We start from the raw sequence: 18,593 nt of genomic DNA, 5'->3' as shown, positions 1-18,593 counted from the left end.
ATGGCTTCTTAATAAATTGGAAGAAGAGTCAATTAACACCATCGACTCGCATAACCCATTTGGGGGCTGTCATAGATACGGTGGAAGGCAAGGTTTACCTGTCACCAGATAGACTAAATAGCATTCAGCAATTAGTTAAGGAGATCAGGGGTCTTAAGAGGGTGTCCCTAGCTGAACTATCAAAATTGTTAGGCAAGATGATCTCATGTATTTCTATCATCCCTTGGGCCCGCCTCCACACTAGATCCCTCCAGTGGTTCCTGCTCCCGTACCAGCGCTCCGGCGGAAGCAATTCCAAATACAAGGTCAGGGTGCCACCAAAGGTTCTCATCTCTCTCCTCTGGTGGACCAGACCAGTCATCAACAGAGGCTGTCTCTTCAAGGAGCCACAAAGACTTACCATCACCACCGATGCCAGCCTGTTTGGATGGGGAGCTCACATTCAGTCGCTTTCAACCCAAGGCCGCTGGTCCGCCATAGAACAGTCGTGCAGCATAAACTGGCTGGAGCTTCGAGCAGTACACCTGGCTCTCCGCAGCTTCCTTCCCCAGGTACCCGCTCAGCACATACTCATGCTGACCAACAACGTAACAGCCAAAGCTCACATAAACAAACGGGGGCACACATTTGAAACATCTCATGCAGGAAGCAGAGCGATTGTCGTTGGGCGGAGACCAACCTACTTTCCATCAGAGCAGAGCACATTTCGGGTCTGTCGAATATACAGGGAGACTGGCTGAGCAGGGCCACCATCGATCAATCGGAGTGGCGCCTCCATCCCTCCTTGTTTCAAGAAGCGGTCAGGACATTTGGACAGCCGGTGGTGGACCTGTTCGCTTCCCCCCTCAACACTCAGCTCCCGAGATTTTTTTCCAGGTACCCATTGCAAGGGGCGGAGAACTTCAACTTGCTCCGCTGTCGTTGGCCCTCGGGACTCCTGTATGCATTTCCTCCACTTCCACTGGTTCCCAAGGTCATCCAGAAATTACTAGAGAGGGCGGATCTACTTCTAGTAGCTCCTTACTGGCCCAGACGGCCATGGTTTGCAGACCTCCACAGTCTCTCCGTATCAGCTCCTTGGAGAATCCCGCCAGACAGGATTTCGTTAACTCAGGGGCCCCTCCAACATCCGGACCCTCAATGGTTGCACCTGACTGTCTGGAGGTTGAGCGGAGTGGTTTGAAGAGCGAAAAGTTTTCCAACAGAGTTATCGCCACTATCCTAGCCGCCAGACGCCCCTCAACAACTCGCATTTACAATGCCACATGGTCCAGTTTCTGCAAATGGTGTACCGAGTCTCGAATTGATCCTACCTTTCGAACCATTGAAATCATCAAGTCTACGGTTTCTGACGTATAAAGTAGTCTTCCTCGTAGCGATCACTTCTGCTCGACGTATTTCGGAGATTGCAGCCTTGTCTATCAGACAAGGTCTTTGTGTTTTCCGTGCTGACCGGGTGGTCCTTCACCCTGATCCTACATTTATACCCAAAATTAACTCGGCTTTTCATAGGGCACAGGAGCTAATACTTCCTAATTTTGGCCCCAGACCATCCCAGGGGATGGAACTGCAATGGCATAGCCTTGATGTGAGGCGAGCATTGTAAATATATATCAAATGCACAGCGCCTTTCAGGAAAACGGAGGCCTTATTCGTGTCCTTTCAGCCCAACACTCAGGGATGCAAGGTCTCACCTTCTACGATAGGCCGTTGGCTACGGGCTGCAATAGCGAAAACGTATCAGACTCAGGTGCCCAGGGGCATAACAGCTCATTCAACAAGGAGCGCCGCAACCTCGGCAGCGTGGGCCACACAGGCACCAATAACTGAAATTTGTCGAGCAACTTGGGCTTCCCCATCGCCATTCATTAGACATTTTAAAATTGATGTGTTTGCATCCGCTGAGGCTTCCTTTGGCAGAAGAGTTCTGCAACGGGTCCACAGGGACCAGGAGGAGATTCCAGACCAGACGGAGTCCCTCCCGTAGGACAGGCCAAGCTTTGGTATGTCCCACTACTGGATGCTCTGAACAGCTCAGGGGAGAAAGGGCGTTGGTACTTACCTGACACGCCTGTTCTCTTTGAGCTGTGAAGAGCATCCAGCCCCACCCCCTTTTCCATCTGGTGGGGCCCTGTTTCAGCCAACGAATTGCTAGGGTAGTGAGGACAAGGGCGTTTATTTCTCTCTTCGCCAAAACGGGAACGCTGGGGAGGAGTCCCGTGGAGGAGGAGGAGGAGCGTTCCACAAGTTAAGCCCAGCCTACACATGCAGAGACTGAAGCACCTCCCACTACTGGATGCTCTTCACAGCTCAAAGAGAACGGGGGTGTCAGGTAAGTACCAACGCCCTTTTTCTTACGTACTTTAGGGTGAACTATGTACTCAACTTGGATGTATTTTGAAACCATTTGGAAACTACTATTGGTACAGAATATAACTGGCTATCTGTGAGTAGATGAGAACTATTATAAAAGAATAACCTGTCTTATAGATATTTCATTGGCTTCCATTACATTTCTGTGTCCAATGGAACTTTACCTGTAAAGCCCTTCAAATAGAAGCAACATATTTCTGTTTTATTTACTAGCAGGACGTTACTTTAAATTGTTTACTAGCAGGAGGTTACTTTAAATTCCCATCACAGGTGAAACTAAGGGTGGAAGCCCAGAGACAGTTTTTATCTGTTGTGAAACCTTTTACTCCCAAATCAGATTGGCCCCTTGCCTGCTGTTCTGGGTTTTAGATGAGCCAATTCAATTCAGTAAAGGTCAACAGAGTTATTCTTGTTGGCTGTTGATGTGTTCTTATTTATTTTCCTTTTGTTACCATTTACAGTATTTCTTTTTAATCTAGTGTTTGCCACCCAGATTTGTGACTGCAAGTTGGGCAGACATACAAATTGATTAAAACAAATATAAATAAATAAGAAAAATGCATTTGCTGAAATGACCTTATTCATGCAACTTTTCTGTCTCTGTGAGATGTGTCACTTTTTCTAATATTACTTGCATACAGAGCTTCCAAGTAAATCAGGGGTCTCCAACCTTGGCACCTTTAAGCCTGCAGGACTTCAACTCCCAGAATTCCTCCTCCAGTCATGTTAGCTCAGGAATTCTGGGAGTTGAAGTCCTCCAGGCTTAAAGGTGCCAAGGTTGGAGACCCCTGAAGTAAATGATCTGTTCAGTTTTTGCATTGGAAAACTACAAACAGCATACAAAATATCACTTATTTTATTATAGTTGTAGATTTTCATACAAAACCAATGTATTTTCAGGTATTCTCAACTTCGGAAAGAATGAAATTCCACAGTGACCCATTTAATATACGCCATATATATCAGCTGCCTGTTTTCTCTATAAATTTGTTACTTAGCAGGGTTTTTGGAGTCATGATTATTATAAAACAACTGTAGGCTTAATTTATGTGACATGGTACACTAAGTAGCTAAATTTGACAGTGGTGCTGGTTATATTACTCACTTATATAAACTTAGTTAAAAAGAAGATAAAACTAAGTGCGATTCACTTTCTGTATCTTTTGTATTAAGAAATTGAAACTTCGGCAATATGCTCAAGATTATTGGCATGAAAGTCCTATGCATTTAAATTGTTATATTAAAGAAACATACATTTGCCTAGCAAGCCTGGAGGCTAATTCCCCCCCCCCCCCCCAGTTTAGTGGCAGTGGGGAACTATTGTTTCTGATATTAATCTATTTAAGAAAAGGAGCTTATATTGTAAGACCAAAATTTATTATTTGAAGGGTATTGCCAAGGATAAACTCCTGTTCTTCTATTCTGCTCATGGCACCTGAGTTTTTTGTAGCCTATAGTTCTTTAAAATCCATGCAATGGGGCATATTGTACAGCACAGCTCACGATACACCCTCCTGGGTACTAAGTAATCGAACGTAATTTTGGAATTCATTAGATAGTCATAGGCCTAATGTTGGTCTTTGAATGGCATATCAAAGATTACTCTTCAAAGTGAAGTTCCGGCCATGATAACAGTTAAATTTAATTTAAATTAATTTTTATTGACTATAATCATAATAAGATTGCTGCAGGTGTATTTAATAAATACCTTTCTGTTACATTAAGCATTGCAGATGCAACAACTTTAGAGGGACTCTGAAGACGCTACAGACATTTGGGGAGCTGGAACCTGTGTATTTGTATACTGTACTAGTGAACTTCCCTAGAGAAACCAATTTCATGTCCCGTCAGTGCCACTTTAGATGGATCTATTCCATTTGGGCTCAGAACAATGAACTGTTTAAAGATTTCACAAGATTTAAATGTTGCACGTGCTGTGTTAGAAGTTTTTGTCTCAGTAACAGTAACTTAACAGAGCCTGTAATGTTGATTTAAAAAGATTGCTTAGGTCTTTCAATAACATTTGACCCTTTGGAGTTTTGTTTAATCTTGGAATAAACTAGTAATTTTAAGAAATAGGGTGTTCAAAATATACACAGAATTATGTGCACCAACTAGTAAAAAGGCCAAATTCTATATGCAATTTCATTAAGTTAAACCAAAGTATTCAACAAAATAAGTTACCCATCTTTTTTTCAAAACTATGTGTGCTGCTTTTGATTTTTTTCCCCACAGGAATTGCCCAAGTCATTCAATGTCCTGTACGTTGGATGAACTGTAACAACTTTAAGTGACTTATACTTGACAAGAAATGAGAGTTAGAATATTGAAGGAATATTTATTTCAAGAATAGAAGAATATAAAGAAAACTGAAGAGAATACAGAAGAACACAAGCCTTATTTTCCCTTTGTCCTTTCTATCATTTTCACATTTCTCCTGATTCTAATAAATATCCAAACTCTGCCCTTTGACAAAGTCTGTGGTTTTCTTAATTATGCAACTTGAAATTTGATTAAATGGAACAGCACCTTGCCATTTTACATCAGCTATGAAGCATTAGAAATGAAATTATGGAGTAGTTATCTAAACCTTTTTATGAAACAAAATAATAATTGAAAATGTATTTTCATTAGTAAGTTTATCAAAGTCAATTTCTGAATATCAGAACTTATGAGTTTTTGTACAATTGGATAATCATGTAACCAGATGAAAAAACAAAATATTCTTTTGTTTTGCACTGAAACTAAATTCTTGTTTTCGAGATCAAGCAAAAATATTGAATACTTTTCTTTTGGTGTGGAAATTTCTTTACCTCATCCACGTTTAATTTAAGTTTTATGTATTCTTTTCATGATATAAAGCTCTTTGTTCACCTGGTTTTTAAATTGGAGGATGAGAATGACAGAGTGATTTAAAAACAACATTGGCTCTTGTCTTAAAAATTAGTTTTTGATAAAGTAATTTATTCTGGTTATCTTTGTTTCCATCCAGGCTTTTTAAGTTGAGATGGATTGTTAATGGGATGTCATGTTACATTTAGAAAGACTATAGAAGCCTTTTGGTACAACATGCATTGGAAAAGATCTTCAAAGCATATATACAAGAAAAAACAAAAACAAAAAATTAAACATTTTTTTCTGTTTAATATTCTTCCAACCTCTGGCCATCTAACAAAGTTATAAGTAAGATTAGATTAGTTTATCTTAAACTAGTTTGTGCAAGGCTAATCGAGTAAGATACTCTTTGGGAAGGTAGAAAGGAATTATGGAGATATAAAGGAAAATTGTACAAGTATATTTCTGTTAATATAACTTGACTTTGTCCTTGTCCTTCAGTTCTCTGTTCTGCCCTGGAGGAGAGCTCTCCTGAACATATAACCCTAAACATTTGTGGGCTTGTAGATGGGGAGAGAGTTCTGATGGTCTCATTTGGTTAGTGGAAATTGCTGGGAGAAGAAACTATCTAAAGGATTGTAAATTGTGGAGCAGCATTTTTATGTAAATTGTACTTTCATTTTAGATAAATGAAATTCGATAGATCACATTTGCAAAAAAATACCTAGCCCTGAAGATGTAACATAAGGCATCTGTTACAGGCTACTGATAGAAGTAAAGACTAGAACTTAGAAAGTTAAAGATCGAGTATTTGAAAACAGTTCCATATAGTTTCTATTTAGGATCATAGATTGTTTGGAGCAGCTACTTTAATCCTGGATAGCTGAAGTAAACTCTGCTGAATAGAAGGACTTACTTTTGAGTAGTTGTGTATGAATATTAGTCCAACAGTGGTTTTCTGTTTGGAAACTAAATAATAAAATAAGTTAAATCGAAATAATCGAAACGGCATCTGACTTATACAATTTATTTTTCAAAAACATCTCTATGGTACATTAAAACATTTTACATATATTTTACATATATTTTATTTCTATAGTTATGAAAGAGATCATCATGATTCCATTGTAATTAAATGTATTCCATTGCAATTGAATTTTGGAAAAGCATAAGATTTGAGAAAATCCTGACATTCATTTGAGATAATTCAGATTGTGGAAACAGGCCTTTTTTGTCTTAAAAAATTATACGGACTTCTTATTTTTTTTCTTCCTAATGTAAAGCATTAAATAGTAATATTTCATTAAAAGAGGAGAGCTGGATTAGTCCATGGTAGCAAAAAACAGGACTCTGATAAGTTTTCTGTCTAATCAATTTTTATAAAAAGACTTAAGGTTTTTAATACCTTTCCTGGGTATTAGCAGAAGTTTAGCAGTTATTTTTTCATTTTGAGTTTTTCTGGGATAATTCATGACTTTATTAAATGTACCAGGAGTTGATTCCTGGTAGTAAAATAAATACAATTACTGTCCCTTTAGAGATAATAAGTTGCAGTCATCTTGTGATCTCTCTAATTGGGTTCAAAACCAACATTAAAGATACTGACATACAAACATTATAAATATATATATATCTTCAGTATGTCTGTCCTGAATTGTTTTTATGCTGGATATTTTCATGATCAAATGTGGGATTTTCTGTATATGGTTCTTGGTTTTAATAATTTAAGAACTTTCTTTTAACTAGAAATTATGGAGAAGTCGGGTGAAGAAGGAATGCCTGACCTTGCTCAAGTTATGCGCATTTTGTCTGCAGAGAATATCCCAAACTTGCCACCTGGAGGTGGTCTAGCTGGCAAGTAAGTAAAAATACACAAAAGTCTTGGGGTATATATAGAACAGAAATAAATTTGTGGGTTGGTGGTGGTTGTTTTTTTGCAGGCATGTATTGGGTTCAAATATTAGCATGATCATATAACTTGCTGTAGATTTAAATGTATTCTTTCATGCCTCAGTTACTGTTTACAATTAACAACTATTTTTCTCTGATTTTTTCTTCAAGACCAACATCACTTTTTATTAGTTCTGCAGCTCAGTGAAATAGTCTGCTAAACCTACCCAGAGACCTTCAAGATAGAGCTGGTCATTCAGTAGAAATAACTGTAATTCTAGGAATTGTATTTCAGAATGACAGATCTGTAACTACATTTTTGAATGTTCTCCCTATGTTTTTGCATGTAGCATAATACATTGGGAACAAGATGACAAGAACTATTAACTTTATGTAAAGTTTTGCCATCTGGAGCTGTTAGACTTAACTTTTTTTCAGTTGCATTCTAAAATGCTTCAGGCTAGATAATTATGTGAATTTGCTCTAGTAGTGCTAGCTTAATGATAATTTGTTCAGTGATTTTTCAAAGTTTCAGCAGTTCCCAAACTGCTAATGCCCAGTTCCCAAAGTTATGGCCTGCAGTTGCATGATAAAAATGTGGATGCTTGGCAGCCCACCAGCTTACAACACCTCCCACCTGTCTGTGCCGCTGTCTCTCTCTGCCCTTTTGGTTGCCCCACACAGTAGCACATGGTGGTAGTAGCATAGGGGCTGACATAGAGGCCCAAGGACTTCTGTCTCAGCCAACCGCCCCCGTGCCCCTATTTCAGTTCCAGCCCCACTGCCACGAAGGAGTACCACCACAAGCCCTGCACCATGGCCACAACTGTACCAAAGTACAAAGCACCAGCCATCCTCACTGCCCTGGTACATCCAGCTGACCATCGCCATAGCTGGCCATCACCATCTTCCTCCTGCTGCTGATGCACACCCAAACTGGCCTTATGCCAGGTAGCTGCTGGCTGCACCAGGCCTTCCTGAGGTTGCTTGTGCCATTCTCCAAAATAGTATGTAATTTCTTCAAGTAATGCATGTCATTCTCATGATGTTTCAGAAGACATCTGGGGCCTTCTGAAACCACATGAGAAGGCCATATCCTTGTTTTGTCATGCTTTGGAAGATCTCAAAAGCTTTCTGAAGGATTATGAGAACAGCGTATACTATGTGGAGAATGGTTTCAAGTGGCCTCTGGAAGAAAGCTTGCAAAAGCCAGCAGCTGCCTGGCATAGGGCTAGACCAGGTGCACCTTCTCAGCAGTGAGAGGAAAATGACAAAAGTCAGCATGGCATAGCTTGCAGATTGCAGGGTGGTGGGAGCTGCTCATGCTTTGTGCTGGGATGGTTGGCCAGAATGTGTGGCTTGAGGTGGCACTCAGTGGTAGGTAAGCACCAGGGGTGAAGTACCATCTTTCTGTTTCAGCCATAGAACTGCCACTGGCACAGAAGAGTACCACTATACAGGATGATCAAGAGGAAAGATAGGGCGAGGGGGGGAATAGGCAGGATGGGGGGAGTTGAAGAAGAAAACAGTACCTTACCTTACTAAGACTCAAAGCTAGGAAAAGCCAAGCTGGAATGCTTGGATCAGGGTGGATCCTTGCCTAATGACCAGTGGGGTTCCATTAATAGTAACATTGCTAACCAATGCAATAATATAATATGCTGTATGATCACATTACTTAGTAACAGAAATTCTGGTCTTAATTATTGTCATAACTGGAGGACCTGCATTTTAATGTATTTTCATGCTGTAATTAAGACTTGAAATTTGGAGAGTAAAAATATAAGAAAACACAGAAATGTGTGATAATTGTTAAGATTTAATTTTAAAATGCTATAAATGCTTTAGTAATAATGTTTGACTCTGGACAGAATGGCTTGTGAATAATTTGATTAATTTTTGCAGAGTTTTATTTTTGTTTATTCACTGTTCATGTATGTACAGCTTGAATTTTTATTCAGTTGATTTGATCAGTCCCAACTTTTTGAATGTATTAAAAATAATATCAACAGGATTTTTTCCCATTAGTTGTTATTTTTATGCAAGTAGATACAAAATATTATAGTGGGGTTTTTTTTGTAATTAATGAAATGCTTACTCTAAAAAAGCAATGGCCTGAGTAAATTACCTTTACTTTGGGTGGAATAGATGCAGCCCAGAACCATAGTGTTCTGCATTATCTCAATTTTCTAGCACAATTTTTCTAGGATCCACTTTAGTATACAAAAAATGTTGATGTAAATGGTCCTTTTCTCCGTCATGCTGCTCTAGAGTCCAGCATTGGGTATAACTCCTCCCTCTTATGACGTGAGCTGAGTCTGCCACTATAAAAGGTTTACCTCTGCTGAGAGCCCCAGCTTTTTGACTCAGCTCTTGGACATATGAGCTACTGTCTCTGGACTCTGAGTTAATTAGCACTCCTCAAAACAAAAGCATAAAAAAAAAAGGAAAAAAGACTCATCAAGATGGAGAGAAGCTCCCGGGGCTCCGGTAGAGCTTCGCTCACGAAGAGAACGGGGATCCGCTCTCCTCCAGTTGCCTCAGCAAGGCACTGACACACAGACAGTGCGATTGGCCAAAACACCGCGGAACCTCCGTCAGACTTGCTAGAGGCTAATTAACATCGCAACAGCCTCCTACGCAGTTTTTCCCTGGGCTGTGCGGCTTGTAAAAACCTCCCGAGGCTGCACAAGTCTTCTGGAGATTTATTAAGCCATAAACTATCAAAGTTTTACAATAGCTGCCCTCGTGGTCTTGCAGCAATTAGGCCCAATCCCAACCAACCTCCCTTCTACTGCTGCATTGATTGGAGGGGCAATCTTCCTTCTGCAAAGATATTAATCCGGCCATTATAAATTGCCAAACAAAGGCCACAGCATGAAGTCCCAGGGATTCAAACGTGCAACAGGGATCATCGAAGGCCTCAAGGCCCCTCGCCTCGTGGCTGGTGGCCATTTTGTAATCGAGTTCCTCCGGGCGCCATTTTTTAGTGGGCCCCGAGGCAGTGATCCTATCTCTCTCCTGGCCATCTAGCTCGGAAAACACCATCAGGAGAAGCTGACAGCACCTCTGGTGTTTCTTCCTTGAGCAATGGAAAAAGATTGGGCCCAGCCAGGACCATCAGGCATGCAGAGCATTCAGACCTCTCAAGTCCCCAAAAGGATTATGAAAAGAAAACGACCACGAGTCCGTTCAGCCAACAGGGAGGCCACAGCAAAGATCAGGGCCAGGGCCCTAGCCCCCAAGAAGGCCTCCAAGTCTGAACTTAGGGCAGAAAAGAGAAGACATGAGGCTTTAGAGAAACAATTCACAAAAATGCTCAACAATTACTAGAACAAACTGCAGGCACAGAGAGGGCAGATGGGAGTCCGGATAGCCATCTATGGAACTGGTCACCTGAAAGGCAGGATGAATCCCTTCCCCAGCATCTGAGTTTGTCAGGCCCTTCTTACAGGCCACCTACTTGGAACACAGCTACACCTAACCCTCAGCAGGCTTTGCCCCTAGGGGTTTACAGGTTTAGGGAGGAAGCTAACCTTATCCCTTCTGTGACTGGGCCCCAGATGATAGTTCCTCCCCGGGAGAACAAGCCCCAAGATTTCCAGGAAGTAGTTTCGGTGGCAGTCAGACAGGGCATTGCTGAAGGTCTCAAACACCTCCTCCACCTCCCAGGCTCAGGTATCCTTTCTTCCTTCTGTCAGGGTAACCCTTCCCCCATGGAGGGAGGTTCCCACTTCGGAACCCGTGTATGCCCCTCATCATTTTTATAGCTGGGAGGGACAGGATGACAGGGGATCCTCTTACCACTCTGAATGGGGTAGTTCCTCAAAGGAGGAAGAGGGGGAAATTAAAGACCCCTTCCTCTCCAATGAAGAGGAAACCAAACCAGAACAACTGTCCACAACGGCTGTCTTTAAGCCCTCCTTGTTTCGGCCCTTACTACAGAAGGCTCTGGTTACAGCCCAGTTAAGCCCAGAAGAGGTGGCCCTGGAACCACAGGCTGGCCCCTCGAGCCAGGGAGACACGCTATTCTCCAAACCAGTGGTCCAAAATGAGGTTCTCCCATCTACCTTGTTGTTCTTGGATGTAGTAAAGGACCAGTGTGAGAACCCCCTGTCAGGGTCTTGCCCTTCTTCCCAAGACAAGAGGTTCTTTAATGTAGGTCCCACCTTGGCTAACGCATTAGCTCTCCCAGCAGTAGATTCCCCGGTGGTAGCCACCTTTGCTTCCTCAGGCACCCCTATGGAACCAGAGGATGTTTTACGACTGGAGAACAAAAGTCGCAACAAATTCTGAAGCGCGCACACACCAGGCCGCAGCTTGGGCCGTGAAAGCTTCCACTGCGGCCTCGTTTTTTACCAGGTTGTCTATTCGCTGGTTGCTTCAACTTCAGGACAGAGTTCCCATTGCCGATGTTCGGTCCCACCAGGACTTATGAATAATTTGATTAATTTTTGCAGGGTTTTATTTTTGTTTATTCACTATTCATGTATGTACAGCTTGAATTTTTATTCAGTTGATTTGATCAGTCCCAACTTTTTGAATGTATTAAAAATAATATCAACAGGATTTTTTCCATTAGTTATTTTTATGCAAGTAGGTAACAAAATATTTTAGTGGGGTTTTTTGTAATTAATGAAATGCTTACTCTAAAAAAAGCAATGGCCTGAGTAAATTACCTTTACTTTGGGTGGAGTAGATGCAGCCCAGAACCATAGAGTTCTGCATTATCTCAATTTTCTAGCAAAATTTTGCTAGGATCCACTTTAGTATACAAAAAACATTGATTTAAATGGTCCTTTTCTTACTTAATACAAAACTTTTGCACAAGGATTGAAATCCAAGGTATTTTTGTTTGTCCAAGATGCTTGCCAGAATAACATATTGCACATTTTTCCAGCGATACTTATAGTAATGCTTCTGCCAAAATATCTCATTTCGTTAGTTTCCATAAACTATATAAACAGCTGGCTATTTTCAGAATGTTTTTGCCTTAGTCATATCAGATGTGAAGATAAACACTAAAATAAGAGTGCATAGTAACTATACTCTATGTAATATCATAACTAAAATATTACATAGAGTATATAACATTAAATGAGTAAATATATACATCTCCAGACTACCATCTACCATACCATTTAAAGATATCTCTTATTATGTCCACATAACACCTCTACTCCACAAGCTGCACTGACTCTCGGTAGACTTCTTGGTGCAATTTAATGTGCTGATTATCCTCTATAAAACCCTACACAGATTTGGTACAGGAATGGATTATTTATGGGTCTGTTTGCTCTCAAGAATGTTTGCCCATCCCATAAGTTCTAACAAGGAAGGCACATTCCAGAACCCTTCCATTGAAAATACATCATTGTATGGAACCCAGGAGGTTTGTCCTCTCTGGAGACCTCTGCTGTTTGGAGTGATCCTCCCCAGGACATGTGATTGCCCCCAACCCTACAGGCTTCCAGGAAGGTGGGTAAAGTCCTGGCGGTTCCTCCAGGTTTTGGGGTCAGGTTGAGCAGAGTTACAGTGGTGAGTTGTTGAAGTTTTCAATTCTATTTATCAGTATTTATTGTGTTTTAATTCATTATGCCATTTTATTGTGTGATGCTTCTTTGTCTGTTGTGTGCTGCCTGGACTCTCATTGTTTGAGTTAAGTAGCCTAAGTAAAATAAAATAAGGAACCAAGATCTGTTATTCTACTTACTGCTGTGGTAACCAAGATATTTTTGGGAATCCCACAAGGAGGGACATGCCTGCAATAACACTCCTGCTGTTGCTCTTCATCATTTGATACTCTGGGACGTATTTCTTCTGAATTGTGAGGGTTTCATACAGTCATTTAGCCAACTAGTTCGTTAAGAAAACATTTGTTTTATGCAAACTATTCAAAATGTAAATTTAAAATGTTGTCTTTGTATAGGAGAAATATTATTGAAGCTGTTTATAACAGGCTGAACCCACACAGAGAGAATGAGGGGGTAAGTACTTCACCTTTGATTGCCAGCTTTCCCTGATGCAGTTAAACTGTAATCTTTCTTTTTGGGGAATACTTTATATTTGAGTTTACAAGTACTCAAGATCATTATGCTAATGAAATTTCTTAAAGGTAAAAGTTGACCTTAAATGATTTGTCCTACAGATATTTTAATATAAATCGTTTTGGCTTCATTCAAACCACAAGACAGCCATATAACATTACTTTAGGACTTTATTTCATTTTTGTAATATATTTGTGAAACAGGAACATATAACATAACCCTAATGTTAAGGACTGCTTTGCCAAATAAATATTTAATCTTTGTCTTCTTGCGAGATGATTTATTTTTTCAGTGATATAGACAGACAGACAGACAGAGACAGGATAATTATTGAGGCCACATTTATTAAACAAAAATCCTGATTGCTGTTTGGGAATTATAAGGGAGGGAATGCAGACAAGGCTTGATATTTGTGCTTGATCTATAAACATTAAATAGATCATTCAGTCTTGGATGATTTGTTTATTTTTCAAACCTAGTTAGGTTTTGTTCTCAATAGGCTATGCTAAGTAGAATCAATTACATCTATTATGACTTAAGTTCGTAATCATTCTGAATGTTCTGGACAGTATAGCTACAGTCCCATCTTTAGTGAGATATAAATGATATGCTCTACTGCTTGCCAAACATTGTCAAATTATCTGAAGGAAAATGAGAGGTTTACATTAAAATTATAACATCAGTATGGATCTAGAAACCTTTTGGGTTCTATTGTAGTTTATAGTGCTTTGCAGTATCACAAACCTTGAGATTTTGGATATAATTTGTTCTGAACACTTGAATTTCTTGCTTCAGGTTTGGGCCAAGTCAGCCTCCATTCATAATTCCTTTCAAAGTTCAGCAAGCCCCCCCTTATATTGTTCATTCTTTTAATGTTTAACATTTCCAACTAATAGGGAGTTTTGTTTTGAGCCATTTGATATTTAATGCTTCAGCAAAATAATCTGAACTCAAGGACAATTTGGAGTATTATGCATGTATATATGATTTGGGTTGCTACCGTTAGCTTTTTCTGTAGATACTGTTTTCCAGCATTGAGAACGTTCAGGTATGTGGATTTCCAGTGACCAGAATTCCCAGCTAGTGCTATCATTATTGAGAATTTTGGAAATTGAAGATTACAGCCTTAGAAGTTACCAGAATTGGAAATAGTGCTAAATATTTCACTCTTCTAAATCATAATAAGTTCAACTAAACATTATATATAGATTTGAAATCGTTTAATAAGTAGATTACTGAAGGGGTGAAACAGCATAGTGATGTACCGTATTTATCGGCGTATAACACGCACAGGCGTATAACACGCATCTTCATTTTAAGGGGGAAATTTCAGGGAAAAAAATTTAAAAAAATTCTGCCTGCCTGCCTTAGTTTCTGGTTGTTTGGGAGCAGCTTCGGCTGAGAATAATAACTATTCGCCTCTTTTACTCAGCCGAAGCTGTTCCGATTCAACCATTAACGAAGGCAGGCAGGCAGGCAGAACGGAGCACTGCGGGCGGGCGGGCGGACGGGGTGGGGGGGGGGGAGAGGCGACAGGAAAAGCCCCCCGCTTCTTTGAAGCAGTTTCTTCCTGTGCTGGTGGAGGAGCGAGAGAGCAACTGAGAGAGCTGACCCAGAGAGAAGGACAGGCTTCGGTTGCTTCCTCCCTCCCCTTCTTTCATTTGTGTCCTTGATCCCCGATCCCAGCAGCATTCACCGAAGGCTTCTTAACATTATATCGGCGTATAACACGCATACATCATTTGCCCCCTATTTTCAGGGGGAAAAAGTGCGTGTTATACGCCGATAAATACGGTATATATATTATATATACAAACTATGCTTTTTCATATATATATATATATATATATATATATATATATATATATATATATATATATATATATATATATATATATTTTAAAGGCTTGTAAAAAGCTATTAGACTGAACAGCTTAATTAAAATGAGCCATGTGTAGAGGAGTTTTGTTGTTGAACTCAGCAAAATAATCAATCATTTGTTATATAAGTGAAACAACATCCTAAGAAAATGTGTTTAGGATATCTACTTTCATGTAGAAATGTGCAAGAGATTTTTCTTTCTTTATAATGCACAAAAACAAATGGTAGGTTCACACATCACAATAACCTATAGTATAAGTTATTTAGATCTATTTAGTATAACATATGAAGTCAACTATAGCATTGTATGAGCCAAGCCAGTTGTGGCTTCATTTACACGCTATGGTTAAATAAACCAATCTAGTATAATGTGTAAATCAAGTCAGTATACGGTTTCATATATCTGATACTTGAAATGCACATATGCATATAATACACATAATATACATATACATATAATATACATACAAACATATACATGTACGCATACAGGCGTACACATATGCATGCATTTTTTATATCCGAAATGTCAGTCACATGCTCTCAGTACTGACATGAACATAGCAGAAATGTAAGAGGTGGCCTACATTAATATATCTAGTACAGAGTTTGTCTATATTAAGCAGTAATTCTCCAAGGTTTTACATCAAGGGTCTTCAAACTTGACAGGTTTAAGATTTGTGGACTTCAACTCCCAGAATTCCTGAGCTAACATGACTAGAGGAGGAATTCTGGAGTTGAAGTCCACAAGTCTTAAAGCTGTCAAATTTGAAGACCCCTGCTCTAGATAGACTTTTTTTTTGTTAGAGGTGCTTAAAGTTAAATCTGAAATTGGTTTTCTCCCTAAGTTAAAAAATCAGTAAAGAAATCAGCATTTTTTTCTTGTTATTTAACTTCTCATATAATATATAATAATATTTTGGGCTCATATAAATACTTCTATATTGCTAAATATTGCCCTATAACATTTAATATATTTTCACTAATAATACCAAGTCATCAAATTGTGTTCTATTCAGTAATTCTAATTTAGGGGATAATTTTGGCAACTTTAAGACCTGTGGCTATGCTGGCTGGAGAAGCCTGGGAGTTGAAATCCACAAGTCTTAAAGTTGCCAATTTTGGAGACCTCTGTTCTAATTGATAACAAAATGGTACTCATATCTTAGAAATTGTTTTTGTTAGCTTGTTTCTATGAATTCCAATTCTCCTCCCAAGTTGCTATTATATATCAGTATTATGCAACTTTGTGAAATTTTGCAGCTTATGTTACAGGCAAGTATTACTAAACATCACATCAGATGTAAAATATAAATTGTTCATATCCTGAAGAACAGCCTGGGTCTTGGTAATTGTATGGTAATTGTGGTGTCAGTATTGATGTAAGAAATAAACAGGTCCACTTCAGTTTTAGTTCAGTTTTAATGAAACATCGGACTTCTGTTTTTAGTTGTATTACATACCATGTTATTGCAGCTTGTTCATTTTTTTTCAAACATGGACCATAGGTTCTACCTTTATGCCAAATCTGGCAATTGACTGCATGGCAGCAGTCATTCAAATTTTGCATACAAGTATCTTTCCTAGTATTACCAGGACTTTCCATGAATTGAATCTGAGATGTTATATGCACAGTTTCCCTAATGCTGCTTAGGGTCAGTATCAAGTGGACATTTTGAAATAAGTATTAAAAACATTGGTACAGACATGTATGTGTTGTAAAACAATAAACTGGACAGCAGAAAGGAAGGAAAATAGTAGAAATAAGATCAGTTTTATCACTGCATGGCGGCGTCACTGTGAGATAACAGTAAAAGTCCTTATGAATTTAGAGTAAATAATAATAATAACATCCTAAATATGCCTTTCTAGGAAGGACTTTTCAGTTGGAAACAATCACTGAGAAAACCTGTACCTCATGGTACTCTTTGATTTTGTGGGGCCACCAGAGCTTTGATTTCTCTTCTGGTGGTCTTGGGTATCCTAGGCAAAAGTAGCTTAACCTCATTAAATATATGCATTAAATGTACCTTCTGCAATTATATATTTATATTTTAATGTTCCATGTTTCAAAATTTACTGGTAATTCAATAATGGGTGCTTTTGAAGTTTGGTGTTAATGACATTATTTAGAATCAGGAGGTTGGCTGCTCCAAATAAGTATTGTAAATAAGAGAATTGTGGAGGCAAGAACTGCAAGCTTTCTTCCTAGTTTTTCTTCTAAACTTTTCCTAATCAGTACCTGTCAGATATAGAAATAGCACTTAGACTTGTATACTGCTTCACAGTGCTTTACAGCCTTCTCTAAGCAGTTTACAGAGTCAGCATATTGCTCCCAACAATCTGGGTCCTCATTTTACTGACCTCAGAAGGACAGAAGGCTGAGTCAACCTTGAAGATTGGTGAGATTCAAATTGCCAGCAACCGGCAGTCAGCAGAAGTAGCCTGCAGTACTGCATTCTAAACACTGCACCACCACACATTATTTGAGCTTGATAGAAACTCTAGGATGAGGCTGGGTAGCAGGAAGTTCTAAATTCCTTAGCAATACTTTTTTTTAATAGTTCCTGTTCTTTCTACATGATTTATGATACTTCCATTTTTATACAATAAAAACTGCTAACAGTATCTTGCTTGGTTAGAATCTGAGTACAGCTTAAGTAAAGACAGAATGAATTTCAAGGGGAAAAAAATCATTTATATCCATCCCCATACCTAAACTGTCACCAGTTTCTCAGGACTGGGCAAATTTGAAGAAGATACTTTAAAAGGAGGATATAGTGATACAAAAACACAGTTTATTATAATACCCTTTTCACATAATTCACTTGGGATTTCTTCTATTTCTTTAAAGTTTCTTACATGATAATTTGCTGTCTGCTATTTGTATTAACGCATATTCTTGATAATCTGCAAAAGGACCTTAGATTAGCACAAAAGTATATCTACATCGATATGCTCTTTTGCATACAACTATATGTCTTTGGAAAGTCCATAAGTAGGACATGAGAGCAACAGTCCTCTAACTATTTCTCCCCCCCCTCCCCAGTATCTGATGTATAAAGACATAATGCTTTTGAGCCTTTGATCTGAATAAGAAGTTTTCTAGACCAGTGGTTCTCAACCTGTGGTCCGTAGACGCCGGGGGGGGGGGGGAAACAATGTCATCACAGCGGGTCTGTGAAGACTTGAAGAAATATTATAATTTAAATCTTGAGTTAAGTCTTGGTGGTCTGGGGCCACAAAAGGTATTTAAATGGGGTCCATGATAAACAAAATATTGAGAACCACTGGACTAGACTCTTTGAAAAGCTATTTTAGATTATATTAGTATACCACATGACATTACTCTATATTTTATGTGTTGTGTGAAGACTTGGTCAGTTTTGGAGGGGGGATTGACCCTAAATTATATGTACCTAGTTGTATTAGACAAAGCTGAGTTAACATTGTGAGAGAAAACTCATACCTTAAAGCATACAGAATCAAGCATGGAACTACTTAGGATTTTTCTTTTCGAATTGGCTCTAGAATATGTTTGGAGTTCAGCCAGGGGTGGGTTTCTAC

General features: G+C 39.1%; 1 protein-coding gene across 5 annotated transcripts in view; it reads left to right on the top strand.

The window, feature by feature from the left end:
• PPM1B (protein phosphatase, Mg2+/Mn2+ dependent 1B) overlaps nt 1–18,593 on the top strand; it is an 89,041-nt gene that overhangs the window by 66,033 nt on the left and 4,415 nt on the right. For all 5 annotated transcript variants that reach the window (XM_087962890.1, XM_087962885.1, XM_026683483.2 and 2 more), the window contains exons 5-6: nt 6,955–7,066; nt 13,028–13,085. In XM_087962890.1, the coding sequence (XP_087819016.1) occupies nt 6,955–7,066; nt 13,028–13,085 (170 nt within the window). The remainder of the gene's footprint in view (nt 1–6,954; nt 7,067–13,027; nt 13,086–18,593) is intronic.

This window comes from Notechis scutatus, chromosome 1, assembly GCF_049901735.1.
Source record: "Notechis scutatus isolate UNSWTSFEM ecotype Mainland chromosome 1, rNotScu1.2, whole genome shotgun sequence".
NCBI lineage: Eukaryota > Metazoa > Chordata > Lepidosauria > Squamata > Elapidae > Notechis > Notechis scutatus.
The sequence above is the reverse complement of the archived record's forward strand: the minus strand, read 5'-3'. Positions and strand labels throughout refer to the sequence as shown.